Source organism: Oryza sativa, chromosome 5 (assembly GCF_034140825.1).
Source record: "Oryza sativa Japonica Group chromosome 5, ASM3414082v1".
Lineage (NCBI taxonomy): Eukaryota > Viridiplantae > Streptophyta > Magnoliopsida > Poales > Poaceae > Oryza > Oryza sativa.
Window position 1 is genome coordinate 11,500,101 of NC_089039.1, and position 18,726 is coordinate 11,518,826.

General features: G+C 46.5%; 1 protein-coding gene across 1 annotated transcript; it reads left to right on the forward strand.

Moving 5' to 3' along the window:
- The first annotated feature begins 2,557 nt into the window (after nt 1-2,557).
- LOC4338282 (germin-like protein 5-1) lies at nt 2,558-3,598 on the forward strand. Its single transcript, NM_001420297.1, has 2 exons — nt 2,558-2,827; nt 2,906-3,598. The coding sequence occupies exons 1-2, from the start codon at nt 2,704-2,706 to the stop codon at nt 3,445-3,447; spliced, it is 666 nt and encodes a 221-aa protein (NP_001407226.1). The 5' UTR covers nt 2,558-2,703; the 3' UTR covers nt 3,448-3,598.
- The last annotated feature ends 15,128 nt before the right edge of the window (nt 3,599-18,726 follow it).

Here is an 18,726-nt window from a genome sequence, read left to right on the forward strand (position 1 = left end):
TAATTTTGACTTTATAATGAGTTTGCAGCTTGATTTCCTCAGTTTCTTTGCCGTACTTCCAAACTTGTGGTATATGATGTGGAGGGGTTCATGGTGGGATAATCTTGCCTCCCACACTTCCGCAACGGTTTGATGGAAGCTTGGCAAACAGATCCAGCTAATCTCAAAGTGGAAGATTTTAACCTTCGGGCGTGCGCCCTAATTTGTCAGCAACAAAGGACAATTGTCTAAGAGGGATGTTGAGAGCACTTGCAGGAGGTGTCACTCAAATGCGACATCCCATGTTGTGTTGCAGAAAAACCGATCAAGTTTATATAGATTGATCTAGTGCGTGTCAGGGAATTTGCGGGTGTCTAATTGTATGTGCACATAAATGTTGAGTGTAATACTCTACAGCGAGCAAAAGAATCCAAAGTACCTAGAAGAACGGATTGCTAAGGCCATTTAGAGTGCAAGACATGACTATGAGAAAACTCGAAGTGCAGAAAATAGGATGACTACTTTGAAACAACTCTCTTCACAGTTCAAGCAACTTGTTATGGGTGCTATAGATATTTTTGTATTTTAGACTCTGTTATATCAAAATTTATACTGTTGTTAAAATTTTACACTCAACACCCTGAAATCTAGAGAATAATTAAAAAAATCTTACCCCTCCTCACCCACCCTCCCCAATCTCCACCTGATTCCTCGGCACGGAAAAGAAAAGAAAGGTGGAGGTCAAGGAGTTTCCTTGGCGAGGCGACGACATGCTCGCTGGTGCCGCCGGTTCAGATATCCTCCTCCTGAGGTCTAGCGGCGGTGGGCCGAGCTCCCATAGATGAGGGATCGAGCTCGAGGGCGGCGGGTCAAGATAGGTGGCTGGTGGGTAACTTGTCGCTAGGTTGGGGGCAGAGGGAGGACGGCTGCGCCACTCATCGGTTTGCCTCAGGAGATTCAAAGAACGTGGACCTCTGCAGAGATCCGTGGCTCTTCACAAGGGTACACTGCTGCACGAACGTGAAGCCGAAATTCCTTGTTGGTGCCGTGGGGCCGAATGACACATCAGCCCACTATGAATGACCTAAGGGTGTTCACAGTGTGTCATCCTCATATGAGGAGCCTCAGAGTACTACGTTGTCTAGGGCTATGGTTCTAAAATTTGAATTCTTTACGACGCAAGTGGCATTACAAGTGGCTTTAATTTTATATATTAGCCCGTAAAACTTTTGTTTCAGTTCTCATATTTTCTATAATTTGTCTGGAGGTCAAAAATTTACAATAAAATCCCCCATCCCCCTTCTCTCCCTTATCCTCACGCCACTCCTCTCCTCACGCTGGCGACCCGCCCGACGCCTCTCCTCCCCTAACCCCTGGCCAATGCCTGCCATCTCCTCCCCCGACCAGCGCCTCTCCTCCCCCTGCCAGTCCCCACGTTGTTGGCAGCAGAGGACATTGAGGCGGGTCTTGGTGGCAGCATCCATGGAGTGGCCTCAGCGGTGGGCGTGGATCAAGGATAGCGTAGCCATCGAGCTCCCAGTGGAGCGGATCGAGGCTGGCCTCATCGGTGAGCGCAAATCAAGGCTAGGGACGGCTAGCGAGCAAGCCGATGTTGGCTTCCCCAACCCCTCTGTTGGGTTTCCCTCCCCTTCCCATGACAACCTCGAGGCTAGTCATGGAGCTTAGGCGGCAACTAGATCAGGGCGTCGCGGCCATGCTATCCTGCTTGTTATGAGTGTCCTCCGCCGACAGCCTCCAGATCAAGGCGGCGGTTGTCGAGCATTCCGGAGGAGTGGGAGATGGCGACGAGCCCCGCGATGGCACAGAGCAGGAGCTGCGTCCTTCTTGGCATGGAGAGAGGGACGACAGCAAGCTCCTCAGCATGACACGGAAAGGGGACACGAAAGATGGGGGATGGTGGGCTCCCCTCCATCCGCTCCGTCCGCCGAGACGAGATCCCTTTCCTCTGTCACCTTTCTCCCCTCCGTCTCTTTCTCCCTCTCCGTTTCTAGGCGACGCAGGCAACGACGACATGCACGAAACCACACACTCTCTCTCCCCATGCCACCAATCTTCGAACGGGCTGAAGAACGGGTGACCATCTTTGGTCACGCGTTCCTCAACTTGGTGGGCCCACCCACTAACGTGGCACCAAATCACACAGAAAAGCTAGCCGACGTGGAGAGCTTGGGCCGAATGACAGCACGATATACAGTGAACGCCCTAAGAAGGGTCATCGTGACCTTTCTAAGATCTTGCGTCAACTTCTGGCTTACAAAAGCAGAAAGGCATCACTCACAATAATTCTTTAGGGCCCGATGTAGCACACTTCCATACCCTTTGCCCCTGTACCAAACAAATCTGCCCACGGGACGAAATCAAGAGATGCACAATAAAATAACCACCCATCGCATTGTTCCTTGTGTACTCCTTGAGTAACCCCCTCCTACTCCCAGCCAGCACATTTCTTGGGGGTGAAAGGACGCAATCCTAGCTAGCTGCTGCTACATTTGCCACTGCCACTGTGCGCCCAAGTCCCCACCTGTTATAAATACTACCATATCTTCGGTCCATTCAGCATCCAACAAAGTCATTCCCTCCGCCATTAATAACAGCCAGAAAGAGTGTAGTAAAGGTGTGTGCACAAAGCAGCAGTAAAGAGCACAGGCAGGCTGGAACAAGCAGGAGAGCGATCGATCCAGTAGGCAGGCAGTGGCAATAGCAATGGCTAGGCCTTCTCTCCCGTGTGCCGTCGTGGCCGTCCTCCTCCTCGCCCTCCTCCCCACGCCGTCCACCGCCGGCGACCCTGACCTGCTCCAGGACATCTGCGTCGCTGACCTCACCTCAGGTTTTGTCAAAGAATTTATTTGTCTTGTTCTCCGATCGAGCAAGATTAGATTACAGAAAATAAATTTGTTTGGTGCAGCCGTGAAGGTGAATGGGTTCGCGTGCAAGGCGGCGGTGACGGAGGACGACTTCTACTTCAAGGGGCTTGCCGCCGCCGGCAACACCAACAACACGTACGGCTCGGTGGTGACCGGCGCCAACGTGGAGAAGTTGCCGGGGCTCAACACCCTGGGCGTGTCCATGTCCCGGATCGACTACGCCCCCGGCGGCCTCAACCCGCCGCACACCCACCCGCGCGCCACCGAGATGGTGTTCGTCCTGCAGGGCACCCTCGACGTCGGCTTCATCACCACCGCCAACAAGCTGTACACCAAGACCATCTCTGCCGGCGACGTCTTCGTCTTCCCGCGCGGCCTGCTCCACTTCCAGAAGAACAACGGCGACACCCCCGCCGCCGTCATCTCCGCCTTCAACAGCCAGCTGCCCGGCACGCAGTCCCTCGCCATGACGCTCTTCGCGGCGTCGCCGGAGGTGCCCGACGGCGTGCTCACCAAGGCCTTCCAGGTTGGCACCAAGGAGGTGGAGAAGATCAAATCCAGGCTTGCACCCAAGAAGAGATAATTAATTTCTTTCAGAATTCGCACCTCTGCATTTCTGTCCATGGATGAGCTCCGCAATGCTGCTCCGGCAGCAGGCACAAAATTAAAGCTTGTAGGTCTTCATTGTAATAAAGGCGTTTGTTCATTATAAAATCCAATCATTTGACAATTAACGGTGACACCATTCATCTGCTCTTTTAACTCTTATACCAAATCCATTTTTTTCCTTTCTGCACTGCACATGATAGCTGCAGAGAATTGGAAAAGTGATCTTCAGATAAAAGATCTCCATGGACACCGGCAAAAGTGTACCTCGATACCACATTGTGAATGACATACTGATATGCCGCAGTTACTTCACGTAGAAAGGTAAACCATATGTACATGTACTCTTTGAGAGTACATAAAAGATCAGCAGAGTGTTTTGAGAGCATAAAAGATTCGGTTAATCGGTAAGTAGCAAGAACATATGAACACATCGCAAAGGAATGACAGCAAGTAGACATACAGAGGGTGGCACGCTTTATGGAGGGAGCAATGAAGCATGTTGTTGGGCGTAGGGACCATGGCCAAGGGCATGCAGCAGAAGGCAGATCAGCTTTTCTTGCTTTTTGTTTTTGTTTTTTCAACTGTGCCGGACACCACGCCATCACTTTCGCATCAAGCAATTCCCTGACCCATACCAACACGCCTAGAGAAAGAGGCAGCCTGAATTTAAGACCGTAGTCCCTCCAGTTTCATTTTAATTGACGTTTTAGATAATGACATGGTCTATAAGATATATCTTTGACATTATTTTTCTATTATAATATATATAATATATAAATGCATGTTTACTTTTATTATAGTGTTTTGAAAGATAAATTTATATATGTTGTTCTAATTTCTTTAAACTAAATATTTTTATTGATGGTCAAAGTTATAAAAGTTTGACTTTAACCTGGTTCAAAACGTCAATTAATATAGAACCGGAGGGAGTATGTAGCACAGAGATATATAGCTCATCTAAAGAGCACTTTACTTCAGATGGAGTTCTTATCAAAATGGCGCTGCATAATGTCAATGTGTAGTTAGTTATTATTTCCTCCGTTTCACAATGTAAATCATTCTAGCATTTCTCATATTCATATTGATGTTAATGAATCTAGACAATATGTATGTGGAAAATGCTAGAATAACTTACATTGTGAAACGGAGAGAGTAGTTAGTTAGTTAATTAACACTAATTGTCATCGAGTGGTAAAACAGAAACAGAGCACTGCGTGAGACACGAAGTATATTTATTCAATTTTGGTGTTATTGAGAAGTGCTTCTATACTTCCACTTCAAAAAAAAGAAGTGCTTCTATACTCAAAAAAAAAAACTGCACAGATATTAAAGCTCATTAGTGGTACAGATTAAAAGTTACTTATCATATTATAATCATGGTTAGCAAGGAACAATTTTGTCAGGAAAACTAAAGCCCATATCCATACATAAGTAAGGGACTGCCTATACATCATGTGACAGATTTTTTTTGACAGATTTCTTAACCTTTAGATCAACATATAACGGATGACATCAATATACACATACAAAACTAAAAGAACAAATAAATGGGCCACGTGGACAATCTAAAACTCACGTGGGGTCAAATGGGCTTAAGTAGATTTCAGACTTAAATACACTAAAATTAGATATGTAATTACTAAAATTACATATGTAATTTTCAGACTTACATTGTAAATGCACTATAATTACATATGTAATTAATATACAATTATAGTGTAAGTAACTACAAAAACAAGTTAGCTCAGTGAAAGGGATGAGTTAAAAATCACGGATTCGAGTCCTGGTACCTGTAAGAGTTTTTGTTTCTCATGCCATGCACGAATCTCAGCATAGCGTAAATCTCAAATACATCCGACAATAAAAAAAAAGTGCAAGATTAAGCCATACAAAATCTGTCGGCAGATTGATAGCTATTCCGCATAACTAATGCGCACGTGTGTTTAGTTCACGTCAAAATTAGAAGTTTGGTTGAAGTTGGAATGATGTGATGGAAAAGTTGAAAGTTTGTATGTGTAAGAAAGTTTTGATGTGATAAAAAAGTTGAAAGTTTGAAAAAAACTTTGGAAGGCGTAGTCAATTCAGGCGACTGGGACTGCGATCGCTTTCTTCACCGTGCGCCGCCCCCTTCCACCACATCGCCACCCCGCCCTCTGCAATTCCTCCGCGTCGTATCCCCGCCACCAACTTCCTCCACGTTTACAGAACAAATTTGTTGCACCATGTCGTTCTTCCATGGCAAAATTTGCTACGGGACACCAAAAGATTGCGGCCTTTGCAGCGAGACACCCGAAGATCGTGAATCTTTTCGTGGACACTGTAAAAAAGTGGTAATTAGCTGCTGGACACTTCTCACATTATTTTATTATTTCCGGCCAAAACGGAGAGTGACATTGGTTAAAGACAAGTTTGCCCATAGGCCCACTTGTCAATCCCTCTTTCTCTGTTCATCTTCTTCCTCCTGCGCCCCCGTTGTGTGGCGCTGCGCCGAGGCGTGGAAGCTGTACAAGGCTGAGGCCGAGATCGACCCGTTCGACGTCATACACTCGGAGACGAGGCGCAGTTCGAGCAGCGGCATCGACGAGGCGCAGTTCGAACCGGACGGGGCGGGGATGGCCGGGCTGAAGCACGGGGCGGCGCGGGGATGGCCGGGCTGGAGCACGAGGCGGTGCGCTGCCGCTAGGAGTCCTCCCCGAGGCTCCGCTTCGGATGGGGCAGCGGTGAAGTGGGCGGCGCCGCCGTCGGCGAAATTTCTCTCTCCTTGCCATGACCGGCCGCCACCTACTGCCGGCCGATCTCCTCCTCCGTTGCTCCCCTTCCTATTCCCTTTCACCATAGGCTTTGCCTCACCGAGGAGAGTTCATTTTTCCCCTTTCCCCTTTCTCTTCACCTCTGAGTCAGGCCACCACCGCCACCACCATAGCCAGCCAGAGCTGAGCTCTTTGTGTTGCCGTTCCGGCCATCTCCTTCTCCCCCTTTGCTTGACACCACCCTCCCCGGATGCGCATCGCCCGGGAACATCATCCGCCACCAACGTCGCCCATCCCCGGCCACCGGAGCATCGACGCCCTACTCTCTCCCTCTCCTCTGTTACTCGGCTGGAAGGAGAAGCTAAATAGTGTCCAGGGGCATTTTATTACTTACACCACTCTTTCTCTCTCCGTTTTGACTAGAAATAATAAAATAATAGAAGTAGTGTCTCGTTTTGACTAGAAATAATAAAATAATAGAAGTAGTGTCCAGCAGCTAATTACTATTTTTTTACAGTGTCCACAAAAAGATTCACGATCTTCGGATGTCTTACAGCAAAGGACACGATCTTCATGTCCTGTGGCAAATTTTACCTTCTCGATATACTAAGATATAGCAGGGCTATGGCCGACCAAAAGATTCAGTTTCTAGTAAAGTTGATTGGTCTAGATATTACTCCGATCCTAACGACGAAATGCATGACCTGAAGCCACGACCAGACAAACAAACAAGAACGCTTTAGCTTCCATGGAATCTGGTACCCTGCCATTAGAAGAAAATACACAGTGCACGTTGGATCGAGAAACGGACATCCGACTCGTGAGTTAAAAGACTCGTTAGTTAAAATTTTACTGAGAGTTAATTTTAACTCATGTTGACATGAACGACTATCGGATGTTCATTTCTCGATCCAACGGTAGTTTCCAAGTTTTCGCTACACTACATATGTGGTTTGCACTGTATATTTTTCCTGCCATTAGTCATCCGCACCTGAGTTGGCTTCGCCGTAGCCGCTGTGGTATGTGGAGGTAGACCGCAGACACGTGCCCATGATGGGAGGCATCGGTGAGGTGGAGGAAAGATGCGGGTATGTATGCTGAGAACCATGTGATTCCCCGCGCCGGGAATTACTAACTAATTCTTAATATTTATTTTTAACAATCGAGCTAGAAGTAAAAACAAAAAAAATAAAATATTAGGGTTTATCAGTCAAATGATACGCGTGCTTTAGTACTAACATATTGATTATTGATAAGTATATATTAAATATGGTAAAAATGATATGTAGATTTGTTAAAATATTGTGCAAATGATATAGGGGTGATGATTAATTGAATATATTTGTATTTTGATTTTTAGAATTAAATAAATTATAAATTATGTTGTATGTTTGCATGAGATTAAATATATAATTATTGCTAATGAATAATAATGTGGCATGGTTACATGTTGAGATTTAGACTTAGTAAGTTTTATGGCACTCAAACTTCCTCGGGGGCGAAACTGACCCTCTGTAACGACGTTTACTCTGTCAAGTGACTTTTAGTCTAAACCATCCGTGAGCTTTAATACTCGTGCAGTTTATTTTTTTGAGGACCATAGAAGCACTTATGTTATTTATGCGAGCATCTCCAAGAGCCTTGATATCCCACTCTCCAAGCTAAAATTTAGTAATTTTAATAAAAATTGTACTCCAACATATTTGCTATTTGAATGGCCAAGCTATCCGGCTAGCTAAACTGCCTCCCTTGCTGGCCAAACTTGGCCAGCCAAAGCCAGCTAGCCATCCGTGGGACCCATGCCTGTTTCTCCTCTCTCTCCACGCACACCCTCTATCCGAGGCGTTGCCGAGCGCGTGTAGCGGCGGCAACATCCATCGCCGGCCTCCACTGCCTATGCCCTCGTTCGTCGCTGCCTCGTCCCAGCCCGAGCCGAGGAAGGAGAGAGTGGGAGGCATCTTCGTCTTGGCCTCCGTTGCCTGCCCTATAGTCGCCCCCATTGTCGGCCTCCATCGCCACCCCCATTGCTGCTCCGATCTACCACGTCGACGGGACAAGAGGACAACGGCGGTGGCGGTGGCCTGGCGTGTGGAGAAGCCGTCGCCCTCTCCGCTCCGCACCTCGCGCCATTCGCCGGGTTGTCGTCATGAGCCGCTGCCACCGTCGCAAGCCTCTACGCAGTCTCCGTCGCCATCCCCACCCCCTGAAGCCGTTGTTGACATTGCTTGCTGCCTACCACACCTCATCCTCCGTCGTCGCCTCGTCGAGCAGAAGGGCCTAAGCGTCGGCGTTGGTGGAGCACGGGTGCTGCCACGCCGCCTTTCGCCTTCCGCCTCCCGCGTCGCCTGTGCTCACCGCGCGCCATGCGTGGTCGACAACGGGAAGGAAGGAAAGGGGAAAAGAAGGAAAGAGAAGAAAGAAGGGGAGAGAGAAGAAGAGGAGTATAAGCTGACATGTGGGTCCGCTGTTACTATAGAGAGTTTGTAGGAATGATCATCTAGTTTTACTAGCCAAATTAAATAGGGAGTTGGGTATACGGGTGTTTGGAGAGTCTAATTTAGATAGGTTGTTGGAGCTTCTCTGTTGTAGATTTGGCCCCCGGCTAGAATCATTTGGTGATGATATTGATTGCACAGTAGTAGTGGGACCAATTAAAAAAAAACAGAGATCATAATGATTGGTTTGAAGGGGCCCAGAATTTTTGTAGGGGCGTATAAAGCTTAAAGTCGGTACGAGAATATTTGGAAATAACGGGAGCTATTAGTATAATTACGAAAATACAATCTACTTAACTCTATTAGATTCTTCCTTGCTTTGTGGCTAACTTTATTCGATTCTTCTTTGCTTAGAAGTATGAATTAACTATTGCGGTCGACCGAATTACCCCCCTAAATCTAAAACCAGACACCGTTCACCCTGAACTTTCAATACCAGATAAATTACCCCCCTCGATCCAATCCAGAGCGGTTTTGTCCTACGTGGCGTACGCGTGGCAGTCCAGTTAGCATTTTATTTATAAAAAAATATAGGACCCACCTGTCATACTCCTCTCTTCACTCTTCCTCTCTCTCTTCCTCTATCTCACCCATCGATTGCCACATCTACACGTACGTATACAAAATTACAAATACACAAATACATACTGCATACATACACTGCTGCTGCTGACAAATACATACTTTGTATTCTAATTGTGATTTTACCCCTCTTTTTTGGTTTACGTTTTAGCCCTTACTTTTTTCAAAAGAAGCTTCAGTTTGCCCCTATTATGTTAACATCAATTCACTCATAAAAAGACATGTATACCCTTGAACATTTGTCCAACTTTTAGAATTTTGATAGCAGTTTCACACAATTCACACGGTTGTAGAACTTCAGCACAAAGATTCATCACAAATTCGTCGCAAGTCACAAATACTATGAGATGGGGAAAAAATAGAAGGAAAATCAAGAAGCAAACGGCATGGCATTGTTTGTTTTTGTGGACGAGCTGCTCGCCGTGCGTCGCTATTGCCGGCTTGCCGCAATCATGCTGTTCGCTTGCCCGTGCGCTGTGCAGGAGCTGCCTCACCGCAGCCTTCGCCGCCGCCTTCCTGTGGCGCTGCGCCAGATTCGCCGCATTCCCGTACGCTGCGCCATCCCACCGCCAAGCTTCCCTGTTAGCTGCTCGCTGGCTGATGGAGCTGCCGCTCCTCTCCACCGCGCGCTGGCCGCGGGGCTGCTGGCCGCCACGCCTCCCTGCGCGCGCCTGCCGGTCTGCCGCGCGTGACACCGTCGCTCCTCTCTGCCGCAACGCCGCCGTTCCTTTCCACCACGCCTCCCTGGCCGCGCCCGAATCCACCGCGCGCTAGCCCGTGGCAGTTGGCCCAATGTCACGCCCCGAAGTTCCCCTACTTGCTTAAATTTCATTAAATAAATCGTCCGAAGAAATTATTTAAATTAACCTAGAGTTAATTCTTTAATTTATAAATGCAATTAAAAATTAGAATTGTCATGGTGGGATTTTTCTTGGGTTCCACATGTCACAATACATTAACAAGATTTTTAGTGAAATTTTCAGAGCCCCGGAAATAATTTTAACTAATTCAAATCAATTCTATGCAATATTTAAATCCCAGGGAATTTATTTTCCTTTTTCTCTTTTTCTTTTTCCCTTTTTCCTCTTCTTGGGCCGTCGGCCCACTCCTCCCGTGCCGCCCTCCTCCTTGCTGGGCCGGCCCACGCCCCCTCCCTCCTCCCTCCGGGTCACCGATAGGTGGGGCCTACCTGTCGTCCCCTTCTTCCTCCTCCAACTGGCTGGCAACTACTGCCGCCTGCCCCAACCGCCACTGCCGCCCACCTCCTTCACCTTCCGCGCCCCACTCCGCACCCCTCCACGTCGCCGCCCGCGCCTTGCTTTCCCCGCGCACGCGCGCGCGCACGCATTTAGGTGGGATTCAATTTTAATCCCCCCCTCTCTCTCCCCACCTCCCCCACGTTGTCGCTAGCCAAATCGGCCACCTTCCCGCCCTTTTCCGCCTCCCCCTCCGCCAATAAAACGCTCCCTGTGTCCCCCTCTCTCGCTTTTCGCTCTCGCTGCTTTCCCCTGTGCCTCCCGCCGCCACCGCTTTAGCTGCCGCCACGCCGTTAGCTTCGCCGGTGCCACCCGCGCCTCGTCCGCCGCACGGTTGCCGCCGCTCGCCATCGGAACCCCTTCTTCCTCGCGCGCCAGTGAGCACCCCATTTTTCCCCGCCTTTGGCCGGCATCCTTGCTCGCCGTGGACTCCCTCTCTCCCTCTAACCTCTCTCTTTTCCTCTCTTACGGTATCCCGGAGTCCGTCCGCCCGTCGCTGTCGTCCTCCCGTCGCTCGCCGTCGCTCTTCCCCCACGCCGGCAGAGCCCTCGACGAGGACCGGTCTCCCTCCCTTCCTCTCTCTCTTTGCCGCGCCGCCCGCCGCTTAGCGCCACCGCTAGAGCCGCTTCGCTCCGCCGCTGTCCGCCGCTCGCCGTCGTGTGCTGCTGGTCACCACCAGTGACTGCACGTGCCGCCGCCACTCGCCATGGCCGGCCGGCCGGCCGGCCTGAAGCCGAGCCGAGCCCGGCCGGCGCCTCACCCCTCCCCCTTGAGCCACTGCCTGGTGGGGCCCACCCGCTAGGTGCCACTGACCCATGGGGCCCACCTGTCGGCGCCCCCCTTTTGTGCTGACGTCAGCCCTGGGATTTATTGCGCAATAAAATCCATTATGGTTTTTCTTTTCATAGTAAAAACACAATTAATCTTCTAAAAATCATAACTAATTCATCCGAGCTCCGTTTTAGTCCATTCAAGTCTCAGTAAATCAAGAAAAATGCAAAGAATCCATTAAAAATGGTTTTGTTTCCTGTTTTAGTAGTCTTATAGCATGTTTTTCTTGTGTGCTTTGTTTGTCGCGTAGATTTCGGCCGTTTCGTCGATCCGCGGTTTCTCGAAGACGTTGCTGTGGTCTCATCAGTGCGAGAGAAAGGCAAGTCATGCATTACAATTGATAATATTGTACCCAATTTACGAATGTCCCGCATTTCTTCTAAACGTTGCATTCTTTTACAATATCATGTGGAATGGGTCCTATTACTCAGCTATATGTTGTTTCCTATATGCCATTGATAACTTGGGTATTAAAATGATTAGATGTTGGTTTAGGAAATGCTTAGCCATGCTTAGTTCAACTAGTACACAAAGGGGGAATCACATTAATGCATAGACTTTGATTATTGGCATAGCTTTGGATAGTGCCACCGCTTTGGTGTTAGTTAAGTAAAATACACTACATGGTGGGCTGTGGGTGCATGGTTTTCCTAGTCGTGCCCATGGCGATTAAGGACAGGTTCGCGGGATGCCCTGGAAGAACTTGTCGTACTTACCACAAGCCAGCGTGGGCAACGGCTGGGCTTGTAGTGTAGCTTTCCTCTAGCTGACGTACCCAGGCTACGGTGAGCGTGATGGAGTTGGGTCGGCTAGGGTGTTCGGTTGATCGGCTTGCAGATTCACCGTGGCACGGGAGGGGGCTGCCCGTTGCCTGCTGGGGACGGGGGCGAAACCTGAGGTGTGGTGCGATTGGTTAGAGGGGGATATGCGAAGGGTCCTGTCACGGCCTCTTTCCGGTATGTTGTGGTGGCATGTCGGCGCACGGAAACGTGTTGTGGGGCTGTGTCTTGTGGGTATAGTTGTACACCTCTGATCAGAGTAAAACTATTTGAATAGCCATGCCCGCGGTTATGGGTGGTTGACCAGATTCACCGTGATTAGTCTCACCCCTAGTTAGCTAATGGAACTAGTTAGATCAGGTGGTGGTTTGGGCCTGACTCAATGTGGTGTAGCGTTGAGCAGTGGTTGGTTAATATTGATTAATTATCACAATTGTTTTACTATTTTCGCCTACTGTTTATAAATGCTAGCTTTATGCGAATGAACCACTTTAGCCTCCTTTGGATATATCTTGCATCATACCTCCTCTTTCGGTATGACTTGCTGAGTACAGTGGGTACTACTCAGTCTTGCTCTCTCTTCCCCACACCAGAGCTGAAGTTCTTCCCAATTGGAGCTGTTTCGAAGAAGTTGGTTTCGTCGCTGCCGTCAAGGATGCCTGTGGAATGGAGTTGCCTCGCTGCAGGAGTATAGTCTTCAGACTTAGTTCGCTTTTACCTTTTCTGCTGTATTTGTAATCTTTTATATTTTTGTAAGACATGGATCTGTATGTCAACAATTGTCGTTTATGTACCCTGGCTGGTCCTGGACAGGGGTTTAATGCACATTCAGCTTAGAAATTCTGGTTCATGAATTTTTTGGCGTGACAGCCGCGCCGCTGCTTGTCGAGTGCGCTGCCACCGTCGCTTGTAACCCAGCTAGGGTTTTGGATTGGAAATCGGGGACAATTAGGGATTGGGGATTTGGCCCTTTCATTGAACCAAGAGTAGAATGGTCATTCACAAATTATAATAACATTTTATTTTCTCATTTAATTTGGAAATTCCAGGCCCACTAAACTTCTGTTAGAACCAGGGGCAGACGGCTGTTTCATTTTAAAAAAGGGAAAATTAGAACCATGCCATTATAATTTTGCAAAATTTGAGATATGCCATCCTGACCCACATGTCATTGACTCATGTGGGTCATACATGTCATTGAGATACCGACGGCATATCTCAAACTTTCCAAAATTATAACGGCATGGTTCCAATTTACCCAAAAAAAAGGGCAAAATCACAAACCCTAAAAAGTAGGGGGTAAAATCATAATTGAATCGTAAAGCAAGGACAGCAACACAATTGCCCCATGATTTAATTAAAATTTACACTTTATTTTTCATTTCCTCGTAATACATAGGAAGTAATGCAGGAGCAAGCACTGGTGGTGGGGGCAAAACTCAGTGAAATCGTCTTTTTTGGAATGTTATATTCTAACTGTAATTAAGGCAAGAGAATTGATTATTAAATTGCTTATTTGCTTCATTAAAATTATCAGGGCCTTGCATTTGCTTCATTAATTATATCTGCCGTAGAAGGTAATAACCTATTAATCGTTAAACAAAATATGTACTGCTTGTTCTCAAATCCCAACATAATAGAAGTGTTTCGGCTTTTTATAGAGAAGTGCTTGTTCTGCACATCCACAAATCACAATATACAGACTTGTTTCGGCTTTTCATTAGTTTTTCTGCACATTGTTGGTATTTCTTAACGACATTAATAGAAATATAATTTCCAGCAATGGCGCAGAAATACTCCTGGTATATTATGGTTACAGAGTTTATCCGCAAGCGCACGGGTATACCATTGTAGCATTTTACCCGAGAGTATTCCAAAGATATCGTATTTGTTTAATCCCGTGGGAAGATTATAGTAGAGAGAACCGTACTGATAATTTATATGTTACTTGTAATAATCATAGTCTAAGCAGGTGTTAATATAATTCAAAGGGTAGGATGACACACAAGCCCGTCATGACCATATAACCGGGGCTAAAAACGGAGGAATACCCTCTCCAGGAAATTAACTTAGGACTATATACACGTGCGAAGGAATACCCGTACTGAGTTGTCACCATCAGTGACCCACCTCTCATCCGCAGCATACAACCCCAAATAATAATACCTAATAATCTAGACACCATGTCTAAACTATAATATCATCGTCATGACATAGAGTAATTGCAATAGCAAACATTATACCCGTACCTATACATCTCCCAAATAAGCTAGCAGTATAATCAGTATAATATGAACATAAAATAAAGTTGGCATTCATATACTCGGAAAGTATTCCAATACCAGAATGGTATAAAGAAGAATATTATAAATAAAGTACAAATCTTACGAAAGAGGAAATGAGAGCTACTATAGCCATACCCAAACTCTTCCGAAGACCTCCGGACTTCGATTTCTATTCTATTCTTACTCCACTAGTTTGAGACTACTAAACTAAACTTGAGAGAATATGAGAGAGCTATTGCTCGAAGTGTGTGGAGAAAGTGAGAGAGTAAGGGGTTTATATAGCTTGAGAATTGATACGGACACGCCTACGATGTCCAAAATATTCTGCCCAATCTTTCACGGTACAAAATTTCAGCAATAAAATAATCCGATCTCCAAACTCAACAACAGTAAAAGTTCATTTAGGAATAATCTTAAAAAAAAAAAACTATATGTAGATCAATTTATAACGGAGGAAGTAACCAAATAAAGTTCACGTATTCAGATTGAGTGGCTCTTTAATTCCACGTGCATGGTCTCCATATTGACATACTATTTCCTTGGCTGTTCTTTTCTTCCCTTCTCCAAGCAATAAAGCACCACTAAAAAATATATTTGATGATAGGCCAGTGCTAGTAAATTTCTCCAGATTTTGACATATTTCTCATCAAAATAAATAGCTCCAAATTAAAGACAAGACGATATTAGAGAATTACCAGCTACAATACTTGAATTATCGCTAGTCATGTCTCCATGAACATCTTGATGAGTCATAGGCTCATCAAGGATGACGGTTACGACGGTTGAAAAGGTCGATAATACCCACCAACCGTTATTGGGGAGTCATCTCAGCCATTCCTCCAATTCCTGGATCAAACGGCCGAGAGGGGGTTTCGGCCAAACCCGAGGTTTGGCCGAACAGGAGCTGGCCCAACCAGCCCACGGTTTGGCTGGCGGCCTCCTCTCTTGATTCTTGGATTCTTGTTGTAGACTTGTGAATTTTGGCCCAATTCGACGTGTCAATTCTGAGTTCTTGGCCTATTCATGCATAAGTCTGATTCTCGACATCGTCCGATTGATTGATTGTCTGATTTGATATCAATTCTCCTACACTTTACAATTATTCTCTGCAAAAGGTTAGTAATCATAACACTAGTAAAATATTATTATTCTAACATAAATATGCATTGCAAGCATAAATAGTTCTCCTTTATTTCGGTAGTATGGACAGTCGAAACTGATCGCAAATGACCATCAACACACATCATCTCGGTTAGGAGCAGAACATCAACTTAAAAGAGAGCAGAATATGACTTAGCTATATTGGGACTTGGGAGGGAGCAGAACATCAGTTAATTAGCTAGGTTCATATTTGAACTTTAAATTAATGATCTTCTGCTCTTCTTTTTCAGTTCATATTCTGATTCTAAATTCCAGCTCGTAATATCACTAGTTTTGCGGCCTGTATATTCATATGCTGATATGCACGAGAGCAGAACGTCAATTGGAAACAAAGCAGAACATCACTTAGGCTGTGTTATTTTCCCCGCTTTTCCAATTTACTTTCCTCGTTTTCCGCGTGAACATTTTTCAAAAAATAGTATATATTTTACAAAAGTTTTCTATATGAAAGTTGCTTTAAAAAACATATTAATCTATTTTTCAAGTTTTTTAAGGCTAATACTTAATTAATCTCAGTATAATGGTGTGCTTTGTTTTCTGTGGCTGGAGGCAAGGCAAGGCTGTGTTCTTGCTCCATGTTTCCAACCCTTCTTCCTCATATTCTATGCGCACGCTTTTCAAACTACTAAATGGTGTGTTTTTTTACAAAAAGTTTCTATACGAAAGTTACTTAAAAATCATATTGATCTATTTTGAAAAAAATAGCTAATATTTAATTAATCACGCGCTAAACGCTGCTTCGTTTTGCATGCCAGGGAGTGAGGGTTTCCAACCCTTACTCGGTTAGGAGCACAGCATCAGTTGCTCTTTTTTGGAGCAGAACATCACTTAGCTATGAATTAAGAGAAAATCCAAGAAGTGCCATTGACAAGCGCACACAAGTGCGAGTTACATAAAATACCATCATACAAGTGATTTTGTCCCAGAAATGTCATCGCCGTTAGGGTTCCGTCCATCCCGCGTCGTTAAATACATTGTTCATCCTATAGCACTTAATGGAGGGTTGCTAAAGGAACCCTAACGGTGATAGTATTTTTGGTACAAAGTCGCTTGTAGGATGACATTTCATGAAACTCGCACTCGTCAATAGCATTTCTTGCAATTGGGCGTTTGTCAATAGCATTTGTTGGATTTTCTCATGAATTAATGATCTTCTGATCTTTTTTGCTTCATATTTTGCTCCTATTTTTACATGTTAATATTATGCTCTTCTGCTCCGATTTTGAATCTGATGGCCTGATTTTCTTCTGTAGGATGAGATGGCCTTCTGCTGCTGCGAATGCCGCTACCAAGAGATGCTATTCGATGAAGGTATCGAAAAACTGACATGGATTGAGTCGCCAACTTCCAGATTTTACTTTTCGTAACCTCCAACTTGTTAATTGTCAGACGTTGGAAAAAAATATTTTCATGATTCGCCTAAATGCCTCTTGTTCCTCTTGTCAGGATGTCACGCCCTGGTAAATTCATCCCGAATTAAAGAAACATTTCCTAAAAGGAATAATAGAATTTATTAAAATTTCAAATGAAATTGGCAAACATTAAAATACGTACAAGAAAAATTCGAATGTGGCCCAGAGAATTTTTCTTAAATTCTCCATGGTCTAAAAGGAACCCTCAAATTTTACTCGAATTTTCAAAGCACCGGAAATATTTATTAAGCAACAAAAACAATTGTCTCAGTTTATTTAAAAGAAAAAAACTAAAAATAGTACCTCTCCTTCCTTTGGGCCAAGTCCGACCCAAAGTTTGCTTCTTTTCCCCGCTGGCCCGCTCAACCTCCTATTTCCTTTCCCCTTTCTTTCACCCTGGACTGGCCCACTCCCTCCTTCATCCCTCCCAGCCCAGGGCACCGCGCCCCTCCCACGCACGCGAGGCGCACGTGCACCCACGTTGCTTCCATGTGTCTCCCGCAGGTCCCACCGGTCAGGCTCGTCCTTGACCTCTAGCCAACCGACGTCGTCGTCTCCTCTCCTCGGGGTCACCTCGGTTTTGCTCAGAGACCACTGGAGGCGGGGCCCGGCCGGCAACCAGTGGCATTGCGGCCACTGCACCACCTCCAGCCTCCCGTGCCGCCACACCAGAGCATTGGTCAGCCGCGCTATCTGCTTCCCCTTTACCGTGACGTCGTCTCCTTCCCCGGCCATTGCACAGTTTCGCCGTTCACCACCGATGTCCAGTGGCACCCTTGCACCGCCTGGCCTCGCCATCTTCGTCCGGCCTCTCCTCCGTGCAACCATCGTGCTCTACCATCGTCATCGCCAAGCCAAAGCCGTTCCCGGTCATCTCCTTCATCACCGTTCCATCGTCATTCCTGGTCATCATTGGCATTCGGCCCTTTGTCAGTCAAGCCGACCCCATTTGTCGTCCTTGTTGCGTCAAGGTTGCTGCAGCCCCGTTGTCGTCTTCGTCCTCGGCTTCCCATCGTCAAGCGTTGTGCCAGCCGCGCCTCGCCTTTATCCTTGGGTCGCTGCTGAAGCCATATCCTCGTCATCACGTTGTTCATCACCACCGGTCTACCTCAAGTCGTCCCTGCCGTGCCCGTTCATCGTCGGTCGCCATTGCCGTTCTGCGCCTTGTCTCATTGTGGTGAGGATCCCTCTTCTCGATACTCGCCCTCGTCCTCTCGGTGTCGCCGCCGTGCCTGTCGACCTGTTGTCGGTCCCGGTACCTGTGTACCAGTATCGGCAATCGTTTGCACAGCCTTTGCGTGCACGTGTGGTGCGTGTGCCAGCTCAGTAGCCGCGTGGTGTCCACGTATGTGTGCGGCCCATGTGGTGTCTAGTGGGGCCCATTTATTGGCCACTCGCTTCGGTTGACACACGGAGTCTAGTTGCATTGACTAGTGGACTGTCTCTGTGTACTCGGTCCACCCTGGTCCTTTATGTTGACATGTGGGGTCCACACGTCAACAGTGCAGCCTTTCTTTGTTTTCCAGGCTAGCGTTATAGTTGCAAAATTAATTACAGTAATTCATAAATCTCCACAGAACAATATTAAACTTCGGATGACCATATCTTGGTCATACGAACTCTGAATAGACTCGTTCAAGTCTCTTAATTTTTGTTATAACATAAAGAAACATGTGCTTTTTTTATATATTGTTTTTGCTTC

Excerpts from the sequence above, each read along its gene's own strand:
- LOC4338282 (NM_001420297.1), top strand. The coding sequence starts at position 2,704 with ATGGCTAGGCCTTCTCTCCCGTGTGCCGTCGTGGCCGTCCTCCTCCTC. Across the intron at positions 2,828-2,905 it reads CGTCGCTGACCTCACCTCAG|CCGTGAAGGTGAATGGGTTC; the intron begins GTTTTGTCAAAG and ends TGTTTGGTGCAG.